Source organism: Pongo abelii, chromosome 8 (genome assembly GCF_028885655.2).
Source record: "Pongo abelii isolate AG06213 chromosome 8, NHGRI_mPonAbe1-v2.0_pri, whole genome shotgun sequence".
Lineage (NCBI taxonomy): Eukaryota > Metazoa > Chordata > Mammalia > Primates > Hominidae > Pongo > Pongo abelii.
In genome coordinates this window covers 70,987,639-71,014,246 of record NC_071993.2, presented here as the reverse complement: position 1 = coordinate 71,014,246, position 26,608 = coordinate 70,987,639, and the positions used below count along the sequence as shown (strand labels likewise).

General features: G+C 42.0%; 1 protein-coding gene across 3 annotated transcripts; it reads right to left on the bottom strand.

Moving 5' to 3' along the window:
• Positions 1–1,354: 1,354 nt before the first annotated feature.
• On the bottom strand, positions 1,355–21,334 carry PLA2G12B (phospholipase A2 group XIIB). Of its 3 annotated transcripts, none has more exons than XM_002820829.6 (4): positions 20,896–21,334; positions 9,122–9,210; positions 7,698–7,863; positions 1,355–2,381 (listed from the first exon to the last, which is right to left on the bottom strand). In XM_002820829.6, exons 1-4 carry the CDS (start codon positions 21,104–21,106, stop codon positions 2,260–2,262), a joined length of 588 nt encoding a protein of 195 aa, XP_002820875.3. In that variant the 5' UTR covers positions 21,107–21,334; the 3' UTR covers positions 1,355–2,259. The 3 variants fall into 3 exon arrangements, with proteins under 3 accessions (XP_002820875.3, XP_009243767.2, XP_024109726.1); XM_009245492.4 differs by having other exon boundaries at positions 1,355–2,378; XM_024253958.3 differs by lacking the exon at positions 9,122–9,210.
• Between the last annotated feature and the right edge of the window lie 5,274 nt (positions 21,335–26,608).

Below are 26,608 nucleotides of genomic sequence, written 5' to 3'. Positions count from 1 at the left end.
TTACAGGCGTGAGCCACTGCGCCCGGCCATCTTTTGATGCTTCTAATATATTGCCTTAGGTGAAATATTTTCACCTAACAAATATTAATAAATTCATCAACATGTATTTAAGTGCTTCAATGAGCTGTAACAGAATTAAAGTTTGGTACCATATTCCCTGTGATTTGGTATTCTGTGCCCTCAGGCAGATAAGACAATAGAAAAAAGTATATAATTCTGCCATATTCCATTTTGTAGGTACTTAATAATAAGTTTTATTGAAATAAATATAAACCACAAAGACAAATTTTATCTGCAGTTAACTCCAATTTCTTCATATGCCAATTAATTTTATGGCCTTTACATAAGATCAGAAAAGTTTTTCTGCTTTTAGTTTTTAAAAGTTGCTGTAGTCTGGACCTGGTGGCTCATGCCCGAAATCCCAGCACTTCAGAGGCCGAGGTGGGAGAATCCCTTGAGCCCAGGAGCTCAAGACTAGCCTAGGCAACATAGTGAGACCTCATCTCTACAAAAAAATGGTTTTAAATTAGCCGGGCATGGTGGTGTGCCACTGTGGTTCCAGCTACTTGGGGAGCTGAGGTGGGAAGATTGCTTGAGCTCAGGATGTCGAGGCTGCAGTGAGCCATGACAGTGCTCCAGCCAGGGTGACAGAGTGAGACCTTGTTTCAAAAAACCCCCCAAATCCCAAAAAATTTAAAAAAAAATGCTACAATTAATAGTTGTTAGTAGAATCAGTAAAATTAACAAAAGTAAGGGAAAGGAGAAAAAGATTTAGATAGAATTCAGCAACTTTTTCTGTAAAAAGCCAACTGGTAAATGTACTAGGCTTTCTGGGCCCTGCAGCGTTTGTCACAGCTACTCAACTTTGCAGCTGTAGTACAAGGAGAGCCACAGAGAATATGTAAACAAATGTGAGCATGGTTATTCCAAAAAAGGATTCAAAACCAGGCTTTGAGCCAGGTGTGGTGGCTCATGCCTGTAATCCCAGCACTTTGGGAGCCCGAGGTGGTCAGATTATTTGAGGCCAGGAGTTTGAGACCAGCCTGGCCAACATGGTGAAACCCCATCTCTACTAAAAATACAAAAATTAGCCGGGCGTGGTGGTGGGCACCTGTAATCCCAGCTGCTCAGGAGGCTGAGGCAGGAGAATCGCTTGAACCCAGGAGGCAGAGGTTACAGTGAGCCGAGATATGGCCACTGCACTCCAGCCTGGGCGACAGAGTGAGACTGTCTCTCAAACAAACAAAAACAACAACAACAACAAAAACAGGCTTTGGGCTAGGCTTGGCCCACGGGACTTAGTGGGCCAATTCCTGCTCTAGATTAGTGGCCCCCAGCCCTTCTGTGCAGCAGAATCGCCTGGAAAACATTTATAAAATACCAGTGCATATTTACTGGTTTGTTTTAAAGGATCCTCAGGTGATTCTAATCCATGGTTAGGGTTGAGACCCGCAAGTTAGGGAATGGCCACTTGTCTCTCACTCCTGACAGGCTGCAGCGACTTTTCCTAGCTAGCTCCATTAGTAACTCTTACCAAGTACATCTCAGATCTTAGCATGACTCTAACACCATTTAGTAACTGGGAATACCAACAGGGGTAGGTCACCGGAGGGAAAAATGAATCCTCAGAGACCTAATTCCATCTGACCTTCCCCTCCGTTGGCCTTAATCAGGTAAGCCTCTGAGCCTGCCCACCTGTTTTCTCTGTTTAGCATCAGTGGGAATAACTGTGGTCATCGGTGGAACTTACCAGTTGGGTTTTGGTCTCTTCTAAGTGAAATGGAAGCATATTGGTGATAATGGAATTCATTCATCTCTTTCCAAATGTTCTAAGAAGTACACTTTATTAAATGTGAGATGCTTACTGGCAACTGAAACATGGGCCAGCAGAAAGTCATTGCCTCCCAAATGACTGGACTCCCCACAATTTCACTCATGAATATAATTATCAGGTCCAGAAATTGCAGGGTTTGCTTGCATTTTAGTCTTTAAGCTAAGAACTGAATTTCCAGGCAAACATGTCTTGGTTGGGGAGAGCAGTCTTAAATGAAGAGTAGCCTTCAAACCACTCCATGTCTTTTTTCAAATTTCCTCAAAGGATAGGACTCACTTTCCAGCTGTAGAAAAATGTTCCCTTTCTCCTGCTTTGTGGTGTCCAAACTGTTGGAAGAACGAATGAGTCACGCTGACTCGAAGACTGACATCTTGAAGGCTGACAGCTGTGGTGTCACTCAAAACCAGGAAGGAATCACTTCTTCCTCATAACTCTTCCTTCTCCTCCTCTGCACAGATGCAAGCTGCCCGCTGACTATTCATAAAGGGGCGGCAGCCCAAGGTCCACACGGTGTTGAACACAGTGTCAACCAGGGAATCACAGGCTGCTTGAAAAAGATGAAGAGGGACAGAAAGGTTAACAGTGAGTAATTTTGAAGAGTATTTCCAGGGATGACATGATACCCAGAGGAAAGTAGAGACAGTAATCCAAATATAGAATTCAAAGGAAGAGCATCCATTTCAGAGAATGTTCTCAGAAAAGCTCCCATCCAATCCAGTAAAGCAGAAGACACCTGGAGGTGCCCTCGCATGTGGGCCCTTGGTCAAAACAATGGTGAGCAAGCAGAACCTCCCACACCACCATGCTCACTCCATGGAGAATATTTTTTGCAGAAGACTCCCTCACATGAACAACTATGTTTCCCATAGCTTTCCCATCTATGGCCATACCACCCAGAACACACCCAATCTCGCCTATAGCTTTCCCTGTTCAGGTATTGGATGAACAACCATTCATTGATGGAAAAACATTTGCATGGGTTGGATATGTTGGTTAGCCACTGTCTTAGGATCCAAGGATACAGAGACAAAAGGCATCCTCAACTTAAGAACTCCACAGTTTGGATAAAGAGGTGGACAGGTAAACAGATAGCTACACTATCTCATGATGAAAATAACCCCAAGGTGGTACGGAAGCCCACAGAAAGGGTCTCTATCCCTTTGCAGCAAGGGTTATTAGGAGAGGTATCTTAGAGGAAGCAAGATATCTAAGTTTAAACTTCAAGAATGGTCAGGAAAATGAAGTACTGATGCACACTAAAACATGGATGAATCTTGAAAACATTATGCTAAGCAAAAGAAGCCAGACACAAAAGGCCACATATTGTATGATTCCATTTATGTGAAATTTCCAGAATAGGCAGTCCATACAGAGAGTAAAATAGTGGTTGTCTAGGGCTGGGGTGGGGTAGGGGAGGTAATGAGTAGTGACTGCTAATGGCTACAGGGTTTCTTTTGGGACTAATCAAAATGTTCTGGAATTAGATTGTGGTGATGGTTGTACAACTCTGTGAATATACAAAAACCACTGAAGTGTATTTTAAAGGGTAAATTCTACGGTATGTGAATGATATATCAATTTTTTTAAATTGGTTCATTGAAAAGATAAAAAATGTTAACAAACTTTTAGCTAGACTAACCAAGAAAAAAAGAGAGGACTCAAATTACCAAATTCAGGAATGAGAGAGAAATGTCACTAACAATCTTATAGAAATAAAAAGGATTAGGGCCGGGCACGGTGGCTCACGCCTGTAATCCCAGCACTTTGGGAGGCCGAAGCAGGCAGATCACGAGGTCAGGAGACCTCCTGGCTAACAAGACCATCCTGGCTAACACGGTGAAACCTTGTCTCTACTAAAAATACAAAAAATTAGCCAGGCGTGGTGGCGGGTGCCTGTAGTCCCAGCTACTCAGGAGGCTGAGGCAGGAGAATGGCGTGAACCCGGAGGCAGAGCCTCCAGTGAGCCGAGATCACACCATTGCACTCCAGCCTGGGCGACAGAGCAAGACTCCATCTCAAAAAAATAAAAATAAAAAGGATTATAAGGGAATACTGTGAATACCTACATGCCAAAAAATGTTGATAACTTGGATGGAATGGACAAATTCGTAGAAAGACATGAACTGCTGAAACTGACTCAAGAAGAATAGAAAATATGAATAGATTACTAGTGTATATAAATACAATTACTAACCCAAGCTCGTGATTTGTAATTAAAAACTTCCCCAAAGAAATCAAATTCTACTTGGCTTTACTGGGGAATTTTACCAAACATTTAAAGAATTAATATCAATCCTTTCTAAGCTTTTAAAAAAATTAGGAGAGAAGGGATCACTGCCCAACTCATTTTATGAGGTCAATATTACTCTGATACCAAAACCAAAGATATCACAAAAATAACAAACTATAGACTAGTATCTCTTATGAGTATGGATGCAAAATCCTCAACAAAATACTAGTAAACTGAATCCAGCAACATACAAAAAGGTTAACATCATGACTAAGTGGGATTTAGCCTAAGAATGCTAAACCATACTAAAATCAATTAATATGATAAACTACATCAACAGAATATAGAACAAATACCACATGATCACCTCAATAGATGCAGAAAAAACATTTGAAAACATCCAACACTTTTTCACGATAAAAACACTTGGCCAGGTGCAGTGGCTCACGCCTGTAATCCTAGCACTTTGGGAGGCCAAGGCAGGTGGAGCACCTGAGGTCAGGAGTTCCAGACCAGCATGGCCAACATGGCGAAACCCTGTCTCTACTAAAAATACAAAAATTAGCTGGGCATGGTGGTGCATGCCTGTAATCCCAGCTACTCTGGAGGCCGAGGCAGGAGAATCGCTTGAACCTGGGGTGCAGAGGTTGCAGTGAGCCAAGATCACACCACTTCACTCCAGCCTGGGCGTAAGAGTGAAACTCCATGTCAGAAAAAAAAAAAAAAGAAAGAAAGAAAGAAAAATTAAAAGAAAACATTCAACAAACTGGGAAAAGAGAACTCCCACAACCTAATAAAGGCCATCTAGAGACAGCCATAGCTAACAATCATGCTCAATGGTGAAAGACGAAATGCTTTTACTCTAAGATCAGGAACAAGACAAAAATGTCCACTCGCAACACTTCTATTCAATGTTGTATTGGAAGCTGTAGCCAGGGCAATTAGGCAAGAGAAAAAAATTTTAAAAATCCAAATTGGAAAGGAAGATGATATGCAGATGGCATTATCTTATATATAAAAAAGCCTATGGAATCCATGAAAAAAAAAATATTAGAACTAAGGAGTTATTTCAGCTGGGTTGCAGGATATAAGATCAATGTACAAAAATCAAATGAATTTCTATACATTATTAATAAATGATCTGAAAGTAAAATTTAAATACAATTACATTTCAATAGCATTAAAAAGAATAAAATACTTAGGAATAAATTTAACAGAAGTCCAAGATTTGTACTGTGAAAACTATAAACACATTGTTGAAATAAATTAAAGAAGACCTAAATAAATGGAAAGGACATTGATATAAATATAATTTTGTTAAGATGGCAATATTCTCAAATTGATCTATAGATTCAACAATAACCCTCTCAAAATTCTAGCTGCCATTCCTTGGAGAAATTGACAAGCAGTTCCTAAAATTCATATGGAAATGTGAGGGATCCAGAATATCAAAAATAGTCTTGACAAAAAAGTACACAGTTTAAGAACACATCTTGATTTCAAAATTTACTGCATAACAACAGTAACTGACAGCATGGTCCTGACATAGATCAGTGGAATAGAATTGAGCATCTAGAAATAAATCCTAACCTTTATGGTCAATTGATTTTTGACAATGTCCAGAATAGGCAGTTCTAGAGGTAGAAAGTAGATTCGTGGTTTCCTCAAGCTGGGCAGGGAGAATTTGGGGAGAGACTGTTAATGGCCCTGGGTCTCCTTTTCAGGGTGATGAATATGTTCTAAAATTGACTGTGGGATTGACTGCATAACTCTGTGAACATATTTAAAAGCATTTAAATGGGTGAATTGTATTGTGTGTGAATTGTAGCTTAATAAATCTGTTTCAACAACAACAAAAAATGAATGATTAGGGCGTTTCACACAGGGGCAGAAAGGGATGGGCCATCAACCCAAGTAGTTTGATTCACCAGGTTGGAAACACTTTGTGTAGAATCTACGAAGGGACATTTCTGAGCCTACTGAGGCCCATAAGGAAAAATCAAATATTCTGTGATAAAAATGAGAAATAAGCGATCTTTGAAAATGCCTTTTGATGGGTGGATTCACCTCACAGAATGGAACCTGTGTTTTGATTCACCAGGTTGGAAACACTCTTTTTGTAGAATCTACAAAGGGACAGTTCTGAGCCCACTGAGGCAGGAATCAGGAGACAGACCAGAAATGCCCAAGATAATGGTGGAGAGGAAGGCTAGGGCTGAATCAGAAAGGGCCATGTATGGCATACTGAGGAGTTTGGATTTCATCCGTAAGGAGGAGGAATCTATTGAATGATTTACACAGGGGGTTGAGATGATCACATTCGTGTGGCATATCTGGTCCCAATGGTGACCATCAATTAGATGGGACACAGAGACTGGGTTAATTTGCAGTAACCAGGCAAGTGGGATATGAAAGAGATATTTGGGAGAATGAATCAATAGGACATTGCTTGCAGGAAGTAACTTGACCTGACCCTAGATTAGCAGCAGGTACTTTTTCACCCTCTGTAGAAACAGAATAGAATGATACTCCTTTTCATAGGGCACACTGAATTATTCACATTTCCAAGCCCTCACACCTTCACCTCCAGACTGCACTCTAGACATTGATCTATGAAAAGATCCAAAATTCTCTCTACTGCAGACACTCTCTGTGGTGTGGAGCCAGCTCTTTATCAGCCTGCATTTCAACTCTTACCATCTAAAAATAGAAAATGCTAATTCATACCTGGATACAATATCCTGGCTTCAGAAATTGAGAGAGTAAAAACTTTTCCTAAGTAAATTAGGAAAAAGAAATTATAGAGTCAGTGCTAGAAACTAGGTAGCAAAGCAGTTGTTTAAAATAACTATTCTTGCTGGGTGGGGTGGCTCACACCTGTAATACCCAGCACTTTGGGAGGCTGAGGCGGGCGGATCGCTTGAGTTCAGGAGTTCGAGACCAGCCTGGACAACATGGCACAACCCCATCTCTACTAAAAATACAAAAATCAGCTGGGCATGGTGGCGGGTGCCTGTAATCCCAGCTACGTGGGAGGCTGAGGCACAGGAATCGCTTGAACCCGGAAAGCAGAGGTTGTAGTGAGCTGAGATCACACCACTGTACTCCAGCCTGGGCAACGGAGTGAGATTCTGTCTCAAAAAAATTTTTTAAAAATTTAAATAAAATAATTATCCTCAAGTATATAGAGACCTTTATGCAGAAAAGGTTTTTTGAACTCCTACCCTGACTGAAAACAAAATTAAAAAAAAAATGCTTAAGCCAAACCAAGTGGTCCTATAAGGAATAATTCCTGATATGGAAAATTATTTAACAGTGGAATGGATAATCCAAGCCAGTTGGGCAATTCCTTCTCCAGCCTTAAATGATAGATTTTTATTTTTCTGGGAAGGCTTTGGTATAGTCGTTTACCTTCAGGAGTGGTGCCAGCAGCTCGCGGGCAGGACAGCAAGAACTTGAGTGAAGGAGTGCCCAGAATCTTTCCTTCACCATTTCTTGCTCAGCCACAGTGTTTCATAAAGAATATTCAGTGAGCTCTGATGATCTCTTTGAGTCAAGGGGTTCTGGCTATATCTCGGTGTGAAAACAGGAACAAAACTCCCTGTGCACTGTACGTGCCATTGAGATACCTACCTTCCACTTTGGAGACAAAGCCCAGACTCCGCTTAAGGTCAGAGCAGATCGAATGGAGACACCATCGGAATTTTGCATCACAGCGATATTTGTTGGCACCGCAAGTGTCATAACAGACATCCAGCTGGTTGCAGCACTTTGTCATTGCTGGAATGCCCAAGTCCATCTGGGGAAAAGTGAAGGAAGGGAAAAGAAGGGGAAGAAATGCCACGTTTAGACTAAGGACCTTAGGCAACCTTGGCCACCTTGTCATTAACTAGCCGGTTCTCACATTTCTATCGCATATCCTGGTCAATTCAGAAACACCAATGACTCAGTAGAATACCAACAGTCACAGGATTACAAGTTTTCATTGTTACTTAGTTATTAGTTCAGTAAGTGATTCTGGCCATTTTTCACCTTTTTTTTTTTAGATGTTAGTAATTTTAAAATTCAGAGGCAGCTTACAGTAATGAAAATAGAGAACAGAAGGGTAGTGAAGAGAGCAGAGCCACAGGGCTTCTAAATTTCATTAACACTTAACAGTCCCATATGAGATTTTGTGTGAGCAAAGGATTCTACGGCTAAGAAGTATTAAAAAAATTCAGCCTCAGTTCATCAAGAGATCACCAGCATCCCAGACAGCACTATTTTAAGGGTGTGCATGTATGTGTGTGTGTGAGAGTGTGTGTGTGTGTGTGTTGGAAAGTAGAGTGGGTATAGAACACACAGCTCCTGATCACAAGAGAACTGTGGTCAAACCACATCTCACACACACCCATGATTACTAAGCATCCTATAAACAACTGTAAAATGCCACATGTGTCTGGGTGCGGTGGCTCACGACTGTAATCCCAGCACTTCGGGAGGCCAAGGTGGGTGGATCACTTGAGGTCAGGAGTTCGAGACCACCCTGGCCAACATGGTGAAACCCCGTTTCTACTAAAAATACAAAAATTAGCAGGGCGTGGGGTGTGTGTGTGTGTGCAGATTTCTATGATGTCAGCACTCCAAACATAGCCAATTTGGCACTACTAACATGAAGTCAGCTGCTTGCAAAAGTCATGACAATATGTAACAATCAGCTCTCACTGGCCAGCACCAGCTGGCTCCAGCACATCACTGAAATGGTCCACTAATTTCAATAAGTCAAACCTGTCAGATCTATCTCAAGTTATTTCATGATGCCCTAAGTCTCAGCTGACATTTTCAGTGGTGATTTCAAAGTTCTGATCCACTACCAAGGGTTTATCTGAGGGACAGCTGTCCCTGAGAAAAGGAAATCAGATATCTTCTTTAAAAATTCTCTCCCTCATAGCCAATTTAAAATACTTAATTGTACTGTTCAACTTTTTTCCAGAAACAATCACTTCCATCAAGCATAACTCTAGGATTGCTCTCAGTCAAAACCAACCAACCAAGAAGGTAATGCTGGCAGTACATACACTTTCTGGTACCTTGAGACCCAGGAAATAGGAGCCGCAGCCGTTGGGCTCTTGGGGCTTGTAGCCAGGTCTGGGCATTGGTGCCTTTCCTTGCAGGAGGAAGAAAGGAAAGAAGCAAGATGAAATATTTAGAAATCAAGCATTTGGGAACATTCATCAAATGAAAATTTTCTAAAAGCATATTTCACTTTTTCTTTAAAAGTCACTGTTTCTCACATCCAAATCAGGTGATGATGATGTCACAGAAGAATAATGACTTTCAAACCACTTTGACTTTTTCTCCTAATCTCAAAAAATTTCATTAGCACTTTTTTTTTTTTTTTTGAGACAGGGTCTCTGTCTGTTGCCCAGGCTGGAGTGCAGTGGTGTGATCTTGGCTCACAGCAACCTCCACCTCCTGGGTTCAAGCAATTCTCCTGCCTCAGCCTCCCAAGTAGCTGGGATTACAGGCATGTGCCACCATGCCCAGCTAATTTTTGTATTTTTAGTAGAGACAGGGTTTCACCATGTTGGCCAGGTTGGTCTCGAACTCCTGACCTCAAGTGATCCACCCGCCTTGGCCTCCCAAAGTGCTGGGATTACAGGCGTGAGCCACTGCACCCAATGAGCACTTATTTACTGACATTTCTAATGTTTTTTAAGTGCATAACATTGAAGATAAGGGCCATGGCAAAACCCAACTAAAACTCAAGGTTCCTCATTCCTTCACTGCAAGACCACACACCACTCAAAGAACAAGCAGAACACAACTTGATCGTACACTTAAGGAATCGGAATTGTAGCAGCACCACAAAAGGGTTTAACTTGCAGGAAATTCAAGGAAGATTCCATAAACGTAGACAGAGTATTATTGAGCAAAGAGCAAAGAAATCACCCTGATGTGATTTCTTAGGCATTTCTTTCATAGAACTAAGCAGAAATGATCTGAACAGCTTTGAATTTCTGTTTTTTAAGATCTTTCAAATGGTAGAGAGAAGCTTTATCAGTTGTATCAATGGCAGTGCTCATAGGTAAAGATAACCTTGACCTGAGATGACCTCAGGATGGCCATCTGCAGTGGGTATTTTATCCCATTATCCAGATAAGAAACTCGGGCTAAGAGGTCGCATGACTTGCCTACCATCATAGAGAAAGTGGGGGAAACAGGATATAAAGTCAGATTTCCTGTTTGTCTCCAAAGCTTATGCTCCTTCACCACATCTCTGCCTCTTTTTAGGAGATACAAGACCTAGCGTTAAGACTGGGGGAATGTGCTAAGAATAATTAATCCTTAGAATAAGGCATATGACAGTTTCTTTCTTCTTTCTTTCTTTCTTTTTTCTTTCTTTCTTCCTTCCTTTCTTCCTTTCTTCCTTCCTTCTCTCCTTCTTTCCTTCCTTCCTTCCTTTTCTTCTTCTGCTTTTCTTCTTTCTTTCTTTCTCCTTCCTTCCTTCCTTCCTTCTTCTCCTACCAGGTATTTATTCTTAATTATTTTATATTATGAAATATTTCAAAACTGTTGAAAAGTCAGAGAAACAAACAGCCATGTACCAAATGCACAAACATAATAAATGTCAACATTTGCCAAACTTGCTATAAATTTTTTTTTAATTAAATGTGACAGTTCAAATACAGGTTCAGGTGCAGTTGAAGCCTATTTGCACTCATCATTCTGTTTTAATTTTTAGATACTAAGTTTATGTTTTAAAGCCCTCACTTCGTATCATTCTGCAAAATTGTCTTGATTATTCTTGGACCTTTACTCTTACAAAGAATTTTGCAATTTTTTTGAATTTGTAGAATCAATTTAGTAAATTCTACAAGAAAGATGACCAAGAGTTTGATTGAAAAATCCATCAAATGTATAGATTTGGAGACAACTGCCTTTCTTAGGATACTCAGTCTTCCCAAATATGGACACGGTATAGTTCTCTACTTACTTAGGTCTTTCTGTATGTCATTCAATAGAACACTGCAATTTTCTCCATATGTATATTATACCTTCTATATACCTATATTATTCAGATCCTTAAACAAGACAGAATATCTCATAAAAATCCAGAGCTAAGACTCATGCCTCTGGTATAGTAAATCTGCACTTTCCTGGAACCCAGGCTGCTTCTAGCTTTCTGCTCTACCAGCCCTAGAGTGTAGCCCTGGCTCTCATGGTCTAAGATGGCACTTCAGCCAACACATTCATATTACCTGTAGCAGAATGGCAGGAGTTGGAAGGGTCCAGCCCCTCTCTTCAGTAAACACACTCCAGAATGTTATACACGTCACTTCCTCATACTTCCCTTTGGCCAGACCTTAATCAAATGGCAAAATCTGGTTGCCAAGGTGGGCTAGGAAATGAAGTGGGCAGCCATGAGCCCAGCTAAAATGTGGAAGGAGGGGCTTTATACTGTAGAAAAGGGGAAGAATGGATATTAGGGGACACTAAGCAGTTTCTACCACAGTTTGGGAATTTGTTGCTGTGATACATGTGGTTATAAGATTGTGGTCCAAGATGACTTCCAATGATCCCCACCTCCTGGTATTCACCTCCTTGTATATAGTCCCAGGAGTTGTCTGTGTGACCCAGAGAATACTGCAGAAGTGGAGGTGTGTTCCTCCTAAGATTAAGCTATAAAAGACCATGATTTCTGTCTTGGGCTCTCTTACTTTCCCTCTCTCTCACAGTTCACTCTAGGGGAAGTTATGTCATGAACAGGCCCATGGAAAGATCCATGTGGCAAAGAACTAAAACCTCCTGTCAATAGCCACATGAATTTAACAAGAGATCCTCCAGCCCCAGCTGAATCTCCAGAGATGGCAGCATCAGCTGGTCAGCAAGACCTCAACCTTATGAGAAACTGAGCCAGAATTGCCCAGCAAAGCCACTCCAGGATCCCTGACCCTCAGCAACTGTGTGATATAATCTTTGCTATTGTAAGCTGCTAAGTTTCGAGGTACCTTGTTGCTCAATAATATATAACTGTTGCAGTTGCCATTATGATTTTTTTTTTTTTCAGACAGAATCTCGCTCTGTTGCCCAGGCTGGAGAGCAGTGGTGCGATCTTGGCTCACCTCAATCTCCGCCTCCCAAGTTCAAGTGATTCTCCTGCCTCAGCCTCCTGAGTAGCTGGGGTTACAGGCACGCACCACCACACCCAGCTAATCTTTGTATTTTTAGTAGAGATGGGGTTTCACCATGTTGGCCAGGCTGGTCTCGAACTCCTGGCCTCAAGTGATCCACCCACCTTGGCTTCCCAAAGTGCTGGGATTACAGGCGTGAGCCACCTTGCCTGGCCTGCCATTATGATTTTAATCTCTTTGTTATATGTTTTCTATGACAGCTTTATTGAGCTATAATTCATATATCATATACATTCACTCATTTAATGTGTACGATTCAATGGTTTTGGCATATGCACAGAGTTTTCCAGTCAACACCATAATCTAATTTTAGAACATTCTAATCTCAAAAAGAAACCCTGTACCCATTAGCCACCTCTACCATCTCCCTACCCCCAGCCCTAGGCAACTCCTTCACATGAATTAAATCATACAATATGTGGCCTTTTGTGTCTGGCTTCTTTCTCTTAGCATAATGTTTTCTGGTTTCATACATGTTGTAGTATGTATCAGTACTTAAGTTCTTTTTATTGCCAGAAAAACCTTCCATTGTATAGACATACCACATTTTTTTACCCATTCATCGGTTAATAGACATTTGGGTTGTTTTTACCTTTTAGCTATTATGAATAATACTGCTACTAATATTTGTAGACAGGTTTTTGTGTGGACATGTGTTTCATTTCTCCATAAGAATAGGATTGCTGGGTCATATGGTAACCCTGTTGAACACTTTAAGGAATTGCCACACCGTTTTCCAAAGTGGCTGCACCACATTCCCAGCAGCAATGTGTGAGGGTTCCCATTTCTCCACATCCTCACTAACACTTGCTATTGTCTGTCCTTTTTATTGTAGCCATCCTAGTGGGAGTGAGGTGGTGTTTCACAGTAGTTTTGATTTGCATTTCTCTAATGATTATGTTGAGCATCTTTTTATGTGCTTATTTACCATTCATATAAATTCTTTTGGAAAATGTCTATTTAAATCCTCTACCCACTCTATAATTGAGTTATTTACCTTTTTACTGTTGAGTTGTAAGTGTTCTTTATATATTTTGGAAGCAAGTGCCTTGTCAAATATGGAAATATTTTGTGCCATTCTGTGGGTTGTCTTTTCACTTTTTTGATGGTGTAACTATTTATTCGTTTTCATCTTCTTTTTTTTTTTAAGAGATGGGGTCTCACTCTGTCACCCAGGTTGGAGTGCAGTGCAGTGGCACAATCATAGCTCACTGCAGCTTCAAACTCCCAGGTTCAAGTGATCCTCCTGCCTCAGCTGTCCAACTAGCTATGACTGCAGGTGCATGCCATCATGCATGGCTAACTTGTAAATTTTTTTTATAGAGATGGGGTCTTGCTATGTTGCCCAGGCTGGTCTTAAACTCCTAGGCTCAGGCAGCTCTCCAACCTCAGCTTAATGAGCTGCTAGAATTACAGGCATGAGCCACTGTGCCCTGCTTCTTTCCTTTTTTATTTTTTGAGACAGAGTCTCTCACTCTGTCACCCAGGCAGGAGTGCAGTGGTGTGATCTTGGCACACTGCAACCTCGATCTCCCAGGCCCAAGCAAGCCTCCCACCTCAGCCTCCCTAGTAGCTGGGACTACAAGTGCTGTCACTGCACCTAATTTTTGTATTTTTTGTGGAGATGGGGTTTGGCTATGTTGACCAAGATAGTCTTGAATTCCCAGACTGAAGCTATCCACCCATCTCAGCCTCCCAAAGGGCTGAGATTATAGGCCTGAGCCACAGCACCCAGCCTTCTTTTTCTTATTGAGGTGAAATTCAGATAACACAAAATTAACCACCTTAAAGTATGCAATTAAGTACATTCACAATGCTGTACAACCATCACCTTTATCTAGCTCAAAAACATTTTCATCACCCCCAAGATAGACCTTGGGCCCATTCAGCAGTCATTCCCTATCTCAGGCAGTTTGGATGCTATAACAAAAATACCACAGAATGGATGGCTCACACGGCAGAAATTTATTCCTCACGGTGCTGAAGGCTGGGAATTCCAAGATCAGGGTGCCAGTGCATTCCGTGTCTGGTGAGGGCCTTCTTCCTGGCTTGCAGACGGCCTTGTCTTCTCTTCTTTCTCTTTCTCTTCTTACGAGGACACTAGTCTCATCATGGTAGCCCCACACTCAAGATAGCGTCTCAGCTCACTACAACCTCCGCCTCCTGTGTTCAAGCCATTCTCCTGCCTCAGCCTCCTGAGTAGCTGGGATTACAGGCACCTGCCACCACGCCCAGCAAATTTTTTGTGTTTTTAGTAGAGACGGGGTTTCACCATGTTGTCCAGGCTGGTCTCAAACGCCTGACCTCAAGTGAGCTGCCCTCCTTGGCCTCCCAAAGTGCTGGGGTTACAGGTGTGAGCCACCTTGCCCAGCCAGAGAGTGAAACATCTTTTTAATAACTTTGCTGAAAAGGGCATTTGCCACAGACTTGGCTTGGTTTCTTGGGTTACCCTCTGCCTTTTTGCCCTTGATAACTCACAGAAGATAAAACTCTGTTATTCTAGTTTGAAAGATACCGGAATGGAATTCCTATCCAGCCTGCAGCTGATGATGGTTATTTTTATTTTATTTAATGTTTTATGTTAACTGCAGAAATTATATTTAGAAGTGAAGCTGTAAGTATAAGTTCTAAGACAAAAGGTAATGGTTTCAGTCTAGGCAGAAGCAGAAATCATTCAAGGATACCATATCCTCAAATTATCGTTTGAGTAGCTTATGGTTGACGTTTTAAGTCTAGGCATTAATAATGTATCATATCCACACATGTTTTATTTTCTGGCTGGAGCTGTTTATAGGCGTGAGAGGCCGACAACTTGATCCTGTTCAAATTCAAATTTTAGTGTTCATAAAAAAAGTTTTATTGGAACACAGCCACACTATTATGATTTAGCTATGGCTGCTGTCACAGAAAAAAACAGCAGAATACTGTTCTAATCTTGATGTGAGGATGGTTTTCTAATCAAGACATAAAATTCAGAAGCCATAAAGAAAGAGACTGACAGATTTGATCTTATAAAACTTAAAAGCTTCTGAATAAAGTGAAATACCATAAAAGTCTTAAAAGACCAACTGGAGGGAGATCGAGAAGTGTTAGCCAAGAATCCCAAAAGCTCTACCTGCCAGCGGTAGACACTGCCTCCTGGGCCCACCCTTTTATCTCTCTGTCACTAGAAACAACAGTAAAAACTTTCAGGGCTTTGTGTCCCAGGGCAAGAGTTTTGCCTTCCCGGGAGAGTGCGTCCATCTTCTCCACCCAGCTGGTTCCCCAAAAGGTGCTAGGAGGGAGTGAGTACGCTTTATTAAAAGGTACATCTGCAGCAAACCACTGTGGCACACATTTACCTGTGTAACCAAACTGCACATCCTGCACATGTACCCCAGAACTTAAAAATCAACATTAAAAAAAGGATTAACATTTATATTTCCAAAAGAAATTCACAGGAGCGCTTTTTTCCTGTCTCGGGCAGCAATAGTTCCTATCACTCTTCTTTTAAATTTTGCCACTCTGTTGACTAAAAGTGGTATCTCATTGTTACTTTAATTTGTAAGCCCCTGATCAATACTGAATTCAACCATATTATTTGTATGCAAACCATTTAGTTTTTCTTTTCTGTCAATTGCCTATTTCCATTCTTCGCTCATTTTTCTTTTAGATCTTTCGCCTATTTCTTCACAGTTTGTAAGAACCTTTTTGTAGTATACATATTATGTCTTTGTCATTTGTTTTACAGTTTTCCACTCAATAATATGATTTTTCTACTAATGTTGTATTGTCATAAAGAACAGATAATGATAACAAATGAATAATAAGAGTATTTACTAAACTATTATAGGCATGGCTTCATCAACAACCCCAACTAGCTGTCTCAAACATGAGAAAATAAAATAATTTCCAGGCCGGGCCCGGTGGCTCACGCCTGTAATCCCAGCACTTTAGGAGGCCCAGCAGGGGGATCACCTGAGGTCATGAGTTCGAGACCAGCCTGGCCAACATGGTGAAACCCCATCTCTACTAAAAATACAAAGTAACTAGGCGTGGTGGCACATGCCTGTAATCCCAGCTACGCCAGGAGGCTGAGGTAGGAGAATCATTTGAACCTGGAAGGCAGAGGTTGCAGTGAGCCGAGATGGTACCACTGCACTCCAGCCTGGGTGACAGAGGGAGACTCTATCTCAAGAAAAACAAAATTCCAGAAAAAAAAAAAGAAAGAAAGGTATGTCCTCCTTCCTCCCAGAAACACTCAGATGCACCATGACTAATACATCAGTGGAACACGGCGGGACAGAGGCAATTCTCCTGAAGAGCTCTGTATTTCAGTCGCTAAAACAGATTAAGTTACTGCATAAGGTAGGGTGACCAACTTGTCCTGGTTTGCCTGGTACCGTCCCGGTGTTAGTACTGAAAGTCCCACATCCCAGGAGCATCTCCCCTCCTCCCTGAGTCCCCAGCAGACTAGGAGGTCAGTCACCCAAAAACAAGAATAATCTGTTTGCCTCTAAGCCAGCGGCTGTTTTCTTTTTTTGGGCTCTGGATCCCCTGGAGAATCTGATGAAGTCTTTGAGTTATTTCCCTGGAAAAAGATACAAACTCACAGGTTTATAAAATTTTGCTGTAAAACTTCAGATAAAAATTCTCTTTAAAAAATAGACTGATATTTATTTTTATTTATTTATTTATTTGTTTATTTTTGAAACTTAATCTCACTCTGTTGCCCAGGCTGGAGTGCAATGGTGCGATCTCGGCTCACTGCAACCTCTTCCTCCAGGATTCAAGTGATTCTCCTGCCTCAGCCTCCCAAGTAGCTGGGATTACAGGGCGCGCCACCATGCCCGGCTAATTTTTGTATTTTTAGTACAGATGGGGTTTCACCATGCTGGCCAGGCTGGTCTCAAACTCCTGACCTCAAATGATCCGCCTGCCTCAGCCTCCCAAAGTGCTGGGATTACAATAGACAGATATTGAAAGAAACTTTTAAGATACTCTTGGAACTAAATCCAGGAAGAAATTCATCATCAGGATCTTTTATTAAAGTGTGAAAGCTTGAACAGTATCATTATAGAAACTCTGCTCCATTGACCCAACTCCAGAGACCTTTGTGAGGCAGATAACTCTTCGGTCGTTGTTCCCTCGAGGGACTTCTTCCAGAAGCTGAGAGGCTGTTGTCCAGCCACTGGGATTTCTGGGATTTTTCATTTTTATGTTGAAAGAGAGCTGGAAGAATCTGAATGCAATTAACCTGTTCACTAGACTGTCTTTCTCATAATGTTCATAAAATTTGTTTGGTACCTACCATGCTGTATATATACCACTGATTCTTTATGTATATTATCTTTAATTCTCACAACACCTTTGCAAGGTGGGTATTAGTAACATTATTTTTACATATTTGAGGAAACTAAGGTTGAGAGAGTCAGATAACTTGCCCAAGGTCACCAGCAATGGGATATTTTCTCCTAAATTCAAACCCATGATTTTTCCATTACTATGCTTATTTCTCAAAGTCGGGTTCAAAGACTACTCATTAAAAGTGCAGTTCCAAGGTCCCACCACAGACCTACTGCATCAGAATCTCTGGAGGTGGAAAAGGGTATCTATATTTTGGAAGCGATTCTCAAGGAAATCTTGTTTGCATTGGTAGAGACTCTTTTTTTTTTTTTTTTTTGAGGCAGAGTCTTGCTCTGTTGCCCAGGCTGGAGTGCAATGGTGAGATCTCGGCTCACTGCAAGCTCTGCCTCCCAGGTTCACACCATTCTCCTGCCTCAGCCTCCCAAGTAGCTGGAACTACTGGTACCCGCCACCACACCCGGCTAATTTTTTTTGTATTTTTAATAGAGACAGGGTTTCACCGTGTTAGCCAGGATGGTCTCGATCTCCTGACCTTGTGATCTGCCTGCCTAGGCCTCCCAAAGTGCTGGGACTACAGGCATGAGCCACCGCACCCAGCTGGTACAGACTCCTTAATAATAGTTGTGCTAGGTATGCCATTGACACACGCTGGATCTTGTCATATTTATAGCCCACTTGTTTGACAAGTACAGATTTTGTGTGTCGGCATGAGAACAAATTACTTTAGATATGAGAAGCACGGAAAACAATGTTGACATGCTATCATGGGCTACCAGGATACATACACAGTTTTATCTGCCTGCATAATTTAACCTGTGGGCTGAAGTTCTCTAAGAATGACGTCATAGAATGGCACTCCTTTACCTTCGCTGTGCTTTGCAATCACCTGGGAAAAATGTTAAAATACTGATGTCTGGGGCCAACTCACAGAAATTTTAATTTAATTGATTTGGTGCCAGGTGTTGTTAAAGCCCCTCAGGTGATCTGAAGTGTACCCAAGTTAGAAAGCCACTGTTTTAAGTAGTAGTTAGTACCTATCAAAGGTAAAATCTGGCTGGTGCCGTGGCTCACGCCTATAATCCCAGCAATTTGGGAGGCCAAGTTGGGAGGATTGCTTGAGCCCTGGAGTTGGAGACCAGCCTGGGCAAGATGGTGAGACTCCTTTCTCTACAAAAAGTTGCAAAATTATCTGGGCATGGTGGCGCACACCTGTAGCCCACGCTAACTGGGAGGCTGAGGCAGGAGGATCTCCTAAGCCCAGAATCTCCTACAAATCAGAAACACCTGGGGTGGGGCCGCGCGATCTGTTTGAATCAGCCCTCCAGGGGCTTCAATTCACAGGCGAGTTTGAGAACCACTACTTAAAAGACAAGCACGGTGCACGAGAGCTGTGTCACAAAGCAAACTACAAAAGAGCAGACTCGTTGTTAGGTGTTGTCTGTTCAAAAGATTGCTCGATTCACAATCAGTTTGAGAAGGTATTTTGTACTCTTTTGGGCACAGCCGCCAGGTTTTTGGATCTACTGGGTTTCAAGGTAAGGAGGCGTAACCGCCTATTTTTCTAAGTGTTTTTCAGGCCTCTCGTTGAGCAGGTTGTTTTACACAAAGTGAGAAGAGTTATTTGCCTTCCTCTTCTATTTACTCTTCCCATCCCCCACCAGTTGCTGCTGGCTTCCACCCTGCCCAGCCAGAGGCTCTGCAACTAAAATTTGCTTAAGTCTTTTAATGCTGTTTTGCTAGAGAAGGAAGAAGAGGATTTGGTTCTTGATTTCCTAATAAAAATTCCTGCTGTTGCCTATTTGCTGAACCACTGACGTAGTCCTGTGTTGCCTTTAGGAAGGAAAACACCTGTGTTGATTCCAATGTCTGAAGTGAGTCAACCCCTTCCCTGCCCCATCCGTGCAAACGGGGTGAGCATAATCCAGTGGCAAGGCCTCTGCGTTGGTCCAACTGCCTTGGACAAATACATGGTTTTAGGGCCAGGTGGGTCCTAACAGACCAGGCATTTTTCTCTGTGAAACTTTCACAAAGAAGCTGCAGCATAAATGGTTAAAACATAGATTTTTAACCATAGATTGTTAAAACATCTATGCTGCAAAACTTTGGGTCCTGATGCAATGATTAACCATTACCTCCTACTCAGTCTTAGTGTATAAGGAAGCAATTTTCCCCACTCAAAAAGGAATAGAGAGACTTATGGGTGAGTCCAGGAAGTATGTAGTTTTTTTGTGCATCTTTTCAAAGCTGACTTTTTCTCTGTTGAGTATTTGGAGAAAATATTTCTCAAATGTGTTTTCCTGTTAGGCTAAACTGACTCACCATTTTCATTTCTAATCCCATGATGAGATAGTTGATAAATTAAACCATAAAACTAATCTACCTGAGACCTGAGACTGTGCATGCTTTGGAAAACGTTTTCATGCGCGTTGGCAACTACACGATGCCACCCAGCTTCAAGGCCTGGGGTTCCACATTTTGCTCCCATTACATTAATTACAGGGCCCAGTGAAAGAAGCACCGGGACCAGGGGCTCCGTGCCCACAGCCAGGTGTGCACCTTATTTCTGTGTACCCCCAGCCATATTCAGGCAAGGTAGGGGAAGTGCTCCTGCCAGCTCACAATTCTGCATCTGGCACCAAGCCCAGAGGACAGCCCCCAGGATCCCTGGTGAGCCGCGAACCCTTCCTCTCCACAGCAGGCCTGTCATTGCCGAGACTGCAGTCAGGGACAGCTCCCTTGGGAAAGTCCAGCAAATTGATGCCAGTCAGGGACTGAGAGCGGGGAGGACGGCGTGAACTGCAGCACGGGGAAGGGAGACTTTATTTCCAAGCTGAGCACAGAGCAGCTGAGGAGGTGGTTTCACCCCATGGCAGATTTTTCTCTGAATGTTCGGTTTCAGTTTTCATCCCAGGGAACGCCTCACAGAGACCTCTCATACCCACCCTCCTTCTTCCCACCCCAGGTACCCTTTTTCCTGAGAACTGCCTCACAACAAACTCATTAAAATGGCCCAGGGAAGGTTTCCCAGATACAATACAGGAAGCTCAGTGAAATGCGAGTTTGAGATAAACAACGAAGAATTTGTCAGGATAAGTATGTCCCAGATATTTCACTGGACATACTTATACTAATGACTTATTTGTTGTTTATTTGGATTTCACATTTCACTGGGTGTCCTACATTTTTATCTGCTAAATCTGGCAGCTCTAAGTGGATAACAGGAAAAAGTGCAAGACAGATCGTGACCTCTCTGGGGCTGTCCATGGGTCCACCAGCAACAGTTTTTACAGAAAGAGAAACCGCACACTCACCATATCTGCACCTGTACTGACAGACTCCATTCTTCCCTCCCAGCAGCTCCAGAAAAGAATCGAAGTAGCTGTTGACGGATTCAAAGCTTCCCCGGAGGTGCCGAAGGCCCCAGTCTGAATAGGACTCCTCCGCATCAGGGCTCGTGTCGCTCTGAGCCAGGCCACCCCCAAGGCTGAGCCACAAAACCAAGAAGCCACTGGCCAGCTTCATCCTGCAGCCAGGTAGGTACTGGCTTCTCTCCTCAAACCCCAGCCAGTGTCCCAGAAGTCCAGGGACAAACCCCCTACCCAGATGTCAGGCAGGACTGGGAAAGGGATTATCTGGAACATTCAATCTGTCTGTTCCCCAGAGGTGGACTTTAAACATAGCTATGGAGGTTGGGATGAGATCAGGGCAATTAGAAAGAGGGCAAAGGTTAGGGAGTGGGAGGGCCAGGGAGAGAGAACACTTCAAAGTGGATTCTACCACCCTGGAGGGAGGGAGACGTTGGCCAGCTTTTGAGACGCAGGAAGGATTCGGAGTTCTACCCCGACCAGCTTGTTAACCTATTGATCAGTTACAAGTGTGGCTCTTCAGGGCCAGCCTCTTGATAGAAGAGCTTGACCGAAGGTCCTAGCCGCACCCCTCAGCCAGCTACCTACACAGTCTCCAAGGAGAGTCAGGAGGATGTGTGAAGGGCTCAGGAAAGCCCCAGCGGTAGGAATTAATAGTCACTTTACCAAGGGTCACGATATTGTCAGAGTAGGCACCAAGGGCACCACGTGTGTGTTAAGTAGAAGTTCAGAGTTGAGACCCCAGCTTCTGCTATGGAACCCACCTGGCTCTGACTCATAAATCTTCTAATTTGGCAGAGCTCCCAGATGTAGCCATCTGAGTGCAGGGACATTTTTGCTTCTATTTACAGCAGTATCTTTGTTTACACTCAGCATAAGTGGATCATAAGACAAGATCCGCAGATGGTCCAAGGACGATTCTGGGGGCACTCAGCTCTCCTGGTGGTGTTTTTCCTTTGAGTTACTTAAAAGTCAGAGGGTTTATCAAATAGTCTATTTGGGAGTGTAGGCTTTTAAGATTGTTGACTGAAGTCTAGTGTTTTGGCATCATTTTCAGTTTAGACTCTGCTTTTAGTCGTGTGAAGAAATGCCATCTATAAAATCACTAGTCTAGGGCCGGGCATGGTGGCGCATGCCTGTAATCCCAGCATTTTGGGAGGCCGAGGTGTTTGGATCACCTGAGGTCGGGAGTTTGAGGCCAGCCTGGCCAACATAGTGAAACCCCGTCTCCACTAAAAATACAAAAATTAGCCAGGCAATGTAGCAGCCGCCTGTAAGTCCCAGCTACTAGGAAGGCTAAGGCAGGAGAATCACTTGAACCCAGGAGGCGGAGGTTGCAGTGAGCTGAGAGCACGCCATTGCACTCCAGCATGGGCGACAAGAGTGAAACTCTGTCTCAAAAAGAAATAATAATGAAATAATCACCAGTCTATAAAAATGATACCTTTATGGACCACATGAATCGTTTAGCTCCTTTCTCAAATGTTTGTCTGGAAAGCCCCATGGAAAATAATGAATTAAATGAATTAATTTATTCATTTTCAGTAAATGTGTTTGGCTAAAGACTCAGACTCCAGGAAGGGCCGTGGTCAAAAAGTATTCATAGTCACAACAATGCCACCCAATATTTTAAAGCATCTATACTTTTTCAAACCACTTTCATACATATGCACATACACAGAGGCACACACATACACATGCACATATGCACAAATGTTCATGCCAGTTTCATGAAGCAGGTTAAATATTCCCATTTGGGGGTGAGAAAACTGATGCAGAGGGTAAGTGACTTGATCAAAGCTGGACAGGCTATCAGTGGGAAAGCTGGCACCAGGGCCAGCTACATAATTTGTAGGGCTTCACCAAAACAAAACTGCAAATGCAGAGCTCCTTTTCCAAAAGCAGGGGAACTTGCCATTAAAATACTAACTATAGGCTGGGCGCGGTGGCTCACACCTGTAATCCCACGACTTTGGGGGGCCGAGGCAGGTGGATTGCCTGAGGTCAGGGGTTCAAGACCAGTCTGGCCAACATGGTGAAACCCCGTCTCTACTAAAAATACAAAAAGATTAGCCCGGCGTGGTGGCGTGAGCCTATAATCCCAGCTACTCAGGAGGCTGAGGCAGGGGAATTGCTTGAACCAGGGAAGTGGAGGTTGCAGTGAGCCAAGATCGTGCTATTGCACTCCAGCCTGGGTGACAGAGTGAGACTCTGCCTCAAAAAAAAAAAAAAAAAAAAAAAAAAAAAAAAGCTAACTATAAAGCTTTTTCCTTTAAAAAATGTTTTATTATTTGTAAAATATAATAAGGTTAATAGAGATACATGAGTATCAATATATACATAAATTTTTTAAAAACTGGTGTCATAATTTTATATAATACTATATATTACTTTAAAGTATGCAATATCTTGATCATAGGATTTTTCTGACTGGCTTTTCTAAAAATTCGTTGATTAGGTCATCAAAGTTTATACTTCTAACAACCTAATTTTCAATCAGCATAACTGAAAGTGATGTCAGTTGCTCTTGGCAATTATAAGATGGCAAGGAATATTTGATACTTTTTCATTTTGAGAAGGATCTTTTTGCTGACGCAACTGTTACTAGAGCTGTTAATAGTATTGTCCCCCCATTTCTTGAAACTGTATACATTTTTAAATTGTGATAAAATATACATAACATATTTACCATTTTAACCATTTTTAAGTGTGCAATGCAGTGGCATTAAGAACATTCATTCATTGTTGTGCAGCCGTCACCACTATCCATCTCCAGAACTTTTTCATCATCCCAAACTGAGACTCTGTCCCCATTAAGTGATAAGTCCCCATTCCCCCTTTCCCCAGCCCCTGGCAGCCACTATTCTACTTTCTGTTCTTAGGAATTTGCCTATTCTAGGTACACCCACATAAATGGAATAATATAATATGTGTCCTTTTGTGTCCAGCTGATTTCACTTAGTATAATTTTAAGTTCATCCATGTGGTATGTATCAATACTTCACTGAGAATACTGCTGCTATGAATACTGGTGTACATACATACCCATTCAAGTCCCTGCTTTTGATTCTTTTGGGTATTATATACCTAGAAGTGGGTTTGCTGGATGGTAATTCTATGTTTAACTTTTGAAGAACCATTATACTGCTTTCCACAGTGGCTGTACCATTTTACATTCCTGCCAGCAATGGACAAGATTTCTAATTTCTCCACATCCTTGTTAACATTTGTTGTTGTTTTCCCTTTTTTTTTTTTTTTTTTTGACAATAGTCATCCTAATGAGTGTGAGGTAGTATCTCATGCATCTCCCTCATAATTAGTGATATTGAGCATCTTTTCATGTGCTTATTGGCTATTTGTATATTTCCTTTGGAGAAACATCTATTTAAGATCTTTGTCCATTTTTCAATTGGGTTTTTTCTTATTGTTGAGTGTCAGAAGTTCTTTATATACTCTGGATATTAATCTCTTATCAGGGCCGGGCACAGTGGCTCATGCCTGTAATCCCAGCACTTTGAGAGGCTGAGGTGGGTGGATTGCTTGAGCTCAGGAGTTCAAGACCAGCCTAGGCAACATGGCAAAACCCCACCACTACAAAAAAAATACAAAAATCAACCAGATGTAGTGGTGTGTGCCTGTAGTCCCAGCTACTCAGGGGGCAAAGGGGAGAGGATGGTTTGAGCCCAGGAGGTTGAGGCTGCAGTGAGCTGAGAATGTGCCACTGCACTCCAGCCTGGGCAAAAGAGCAAGACCCTGTCTCTAATAATAATAATAATAATAATCTCTTATCAGATATATAATTTGCATACATTTTCTCCCATTCTCTTGGTTGCCTTTTCACTCTTTGGTAGTGTCCTTTGCACAAAAGTTTTAAATTCTGATGAAGTCCAATTTATCTATTTTTTCATCCTTTGTTGACTGTGATTTTGTGTCATAGCCAAGAAAGTGTTGGCAAATCCAAGGTCATGAAGATCTTGACCCTATATTTTCTTTAAGAGTCTTAGAGTTTTAGCTCTTATGTCTTTGATCCATTTTAAAAAATGACATAACAGGGTCGGGAGCTGTGGCTCACCCCTGTAACCTCAGCAGTTTGGGAGGCCAAGTGGGGGCGGATCGCTCAAGTCCAAGAGTTCAAGACCAGCCTGGGAAACATAGGGACGCTGTCTCTACAAAAAAATACAAAAAATCAGCTGGGCATGATGGCATTTGCCTATAGTCCCAGCTACTCTGGAGGCTGAAGTGGGAGGATTGCTTTAGCCCAGGAGGTGGAGGTTGTGGTAAGCCAAGATTGTGCCACTGCACTCCAGCCTGCGTGACAGAGCAAGACCCTGTCTCAATAGTACTAATAGTTTTATTTATGTTGCTAGGATTGAGATCCAAGTATGTTTCTTTGGAATTATAGTTTTGTTTTTGTGTGTGTGTGTTTTTTTTTTTTTTTTTTTTTTTTTTTTTGAGACAGTCTCACTCTGTCACCCAGGCTGGAGTGCAGTGGCACAATCTTGGCTCACTGCAATCTCCACCTCCTGAGTGTAAGCGATTCTCCTGCCTCAGCCTCCCAAGTAGCTGGGATTATGGGTGCCCACCACCATGCCCAGCTAATTTTTGTATTTTTAGTAGAGACAGGGCTTTACCATGTTGGCCAGGCTGGTCTTGAACTCCCGACCTCAAGTGATCCATCCATCTCAGCCTCCCAAAATGCTGGGATTACAGGCATAAGCCACGGTGCCCGGCCTGGAATTATGGATCTTCTGTGTTGGCAGGAATATGAAAGTTAATCTTGTCCAGCAGGTCTTCTAATACTTGAATCCCCTCTATGCTGATCAGCTTTCTTGGTAGCTTCAGAATTAGCTATTACATTTTTAATATGTAAAGAGGGAATGAATATGTTTTAGTTAGAAAATTTAAACATGCTTTTTTTTTTTTTTTTTTTTTTTTTGAGACAGGGTCTCACTCAGTCACCTGGAGACAGTGGTTTGATCATGGCTCACTGCAACCTTCACCTCCTGGGCTCAAGCAACGCTTTCTCTTAATAAAAAGAAAATTTAGCCTATTGTGACCCCCAATGTTTTTCTCAAAATCTTAAAGAATGAAGCAAATGGATTTCTAGAGAAAGAATATAACACACTCCCTTCCTGAGTTGTTTCTACCTAGACTCTTAAGGTTTGACTTCTGCAGTTGCTGACATGGCATAGTTATGATGAGAGATGCTGTCAGTTTTGAATGAGAAACAGAAGAATATTGTTGGAACACATAAAGAAAAATTGAGCATTATTTATTTACAAAATGCTTTTCTCTATGTGACAACCAGCATTCACTACCTAAATTAATAGCATATTTTAGAAATCAGCCTCTTTATACCATGGGTTTTCTAACTTAACAACTTGGTTAGAAATTTAGTGAAGAGAACAGGGTATTTCTGAACGTCAGTCTCATGAATTCTAGCTACACTTTACTTCTGTTTTCATCAAACTCTTGGGTTCCAAATGTCTATATTCTTTCACAAAGTTTTCCTCCCTCTTTTATTTCCATATAGAAGTTTTTGGAATACCCTCACTTTATGTATGAGAAAGGATGAAAAGTAATGAGACCAATTTCATCAATAATGTATATGCTAATGAACATTGACCTTCAAAGTTAGTTAAAACTTGTCTTGGGGGCC

Coding starts and splice junctions, on each gene's coding strand:
- PLA2G12B (XM_002820829.6), bottom strand. CDS start 21,106: ATGAAGCTGGCCAGTGGCTTCTTGGTTTTGTGGCTCAGCCTTGGGGGT. Junction 7,864..9,121: donor GTCTCAAGGTACCAGAAAGT/GTATGTACTGCC, acceptor ACTTTTCCCCAG/ATGGACTTGGGCATTCCAGC. Junction 2,382..7,697: donor CTTTGTCTCCAAAGTGGAAG/GTAGGTATCTCA, acceptor ATCTTTTTCAAG/CAGCCTGTGATTCCCTGGTT.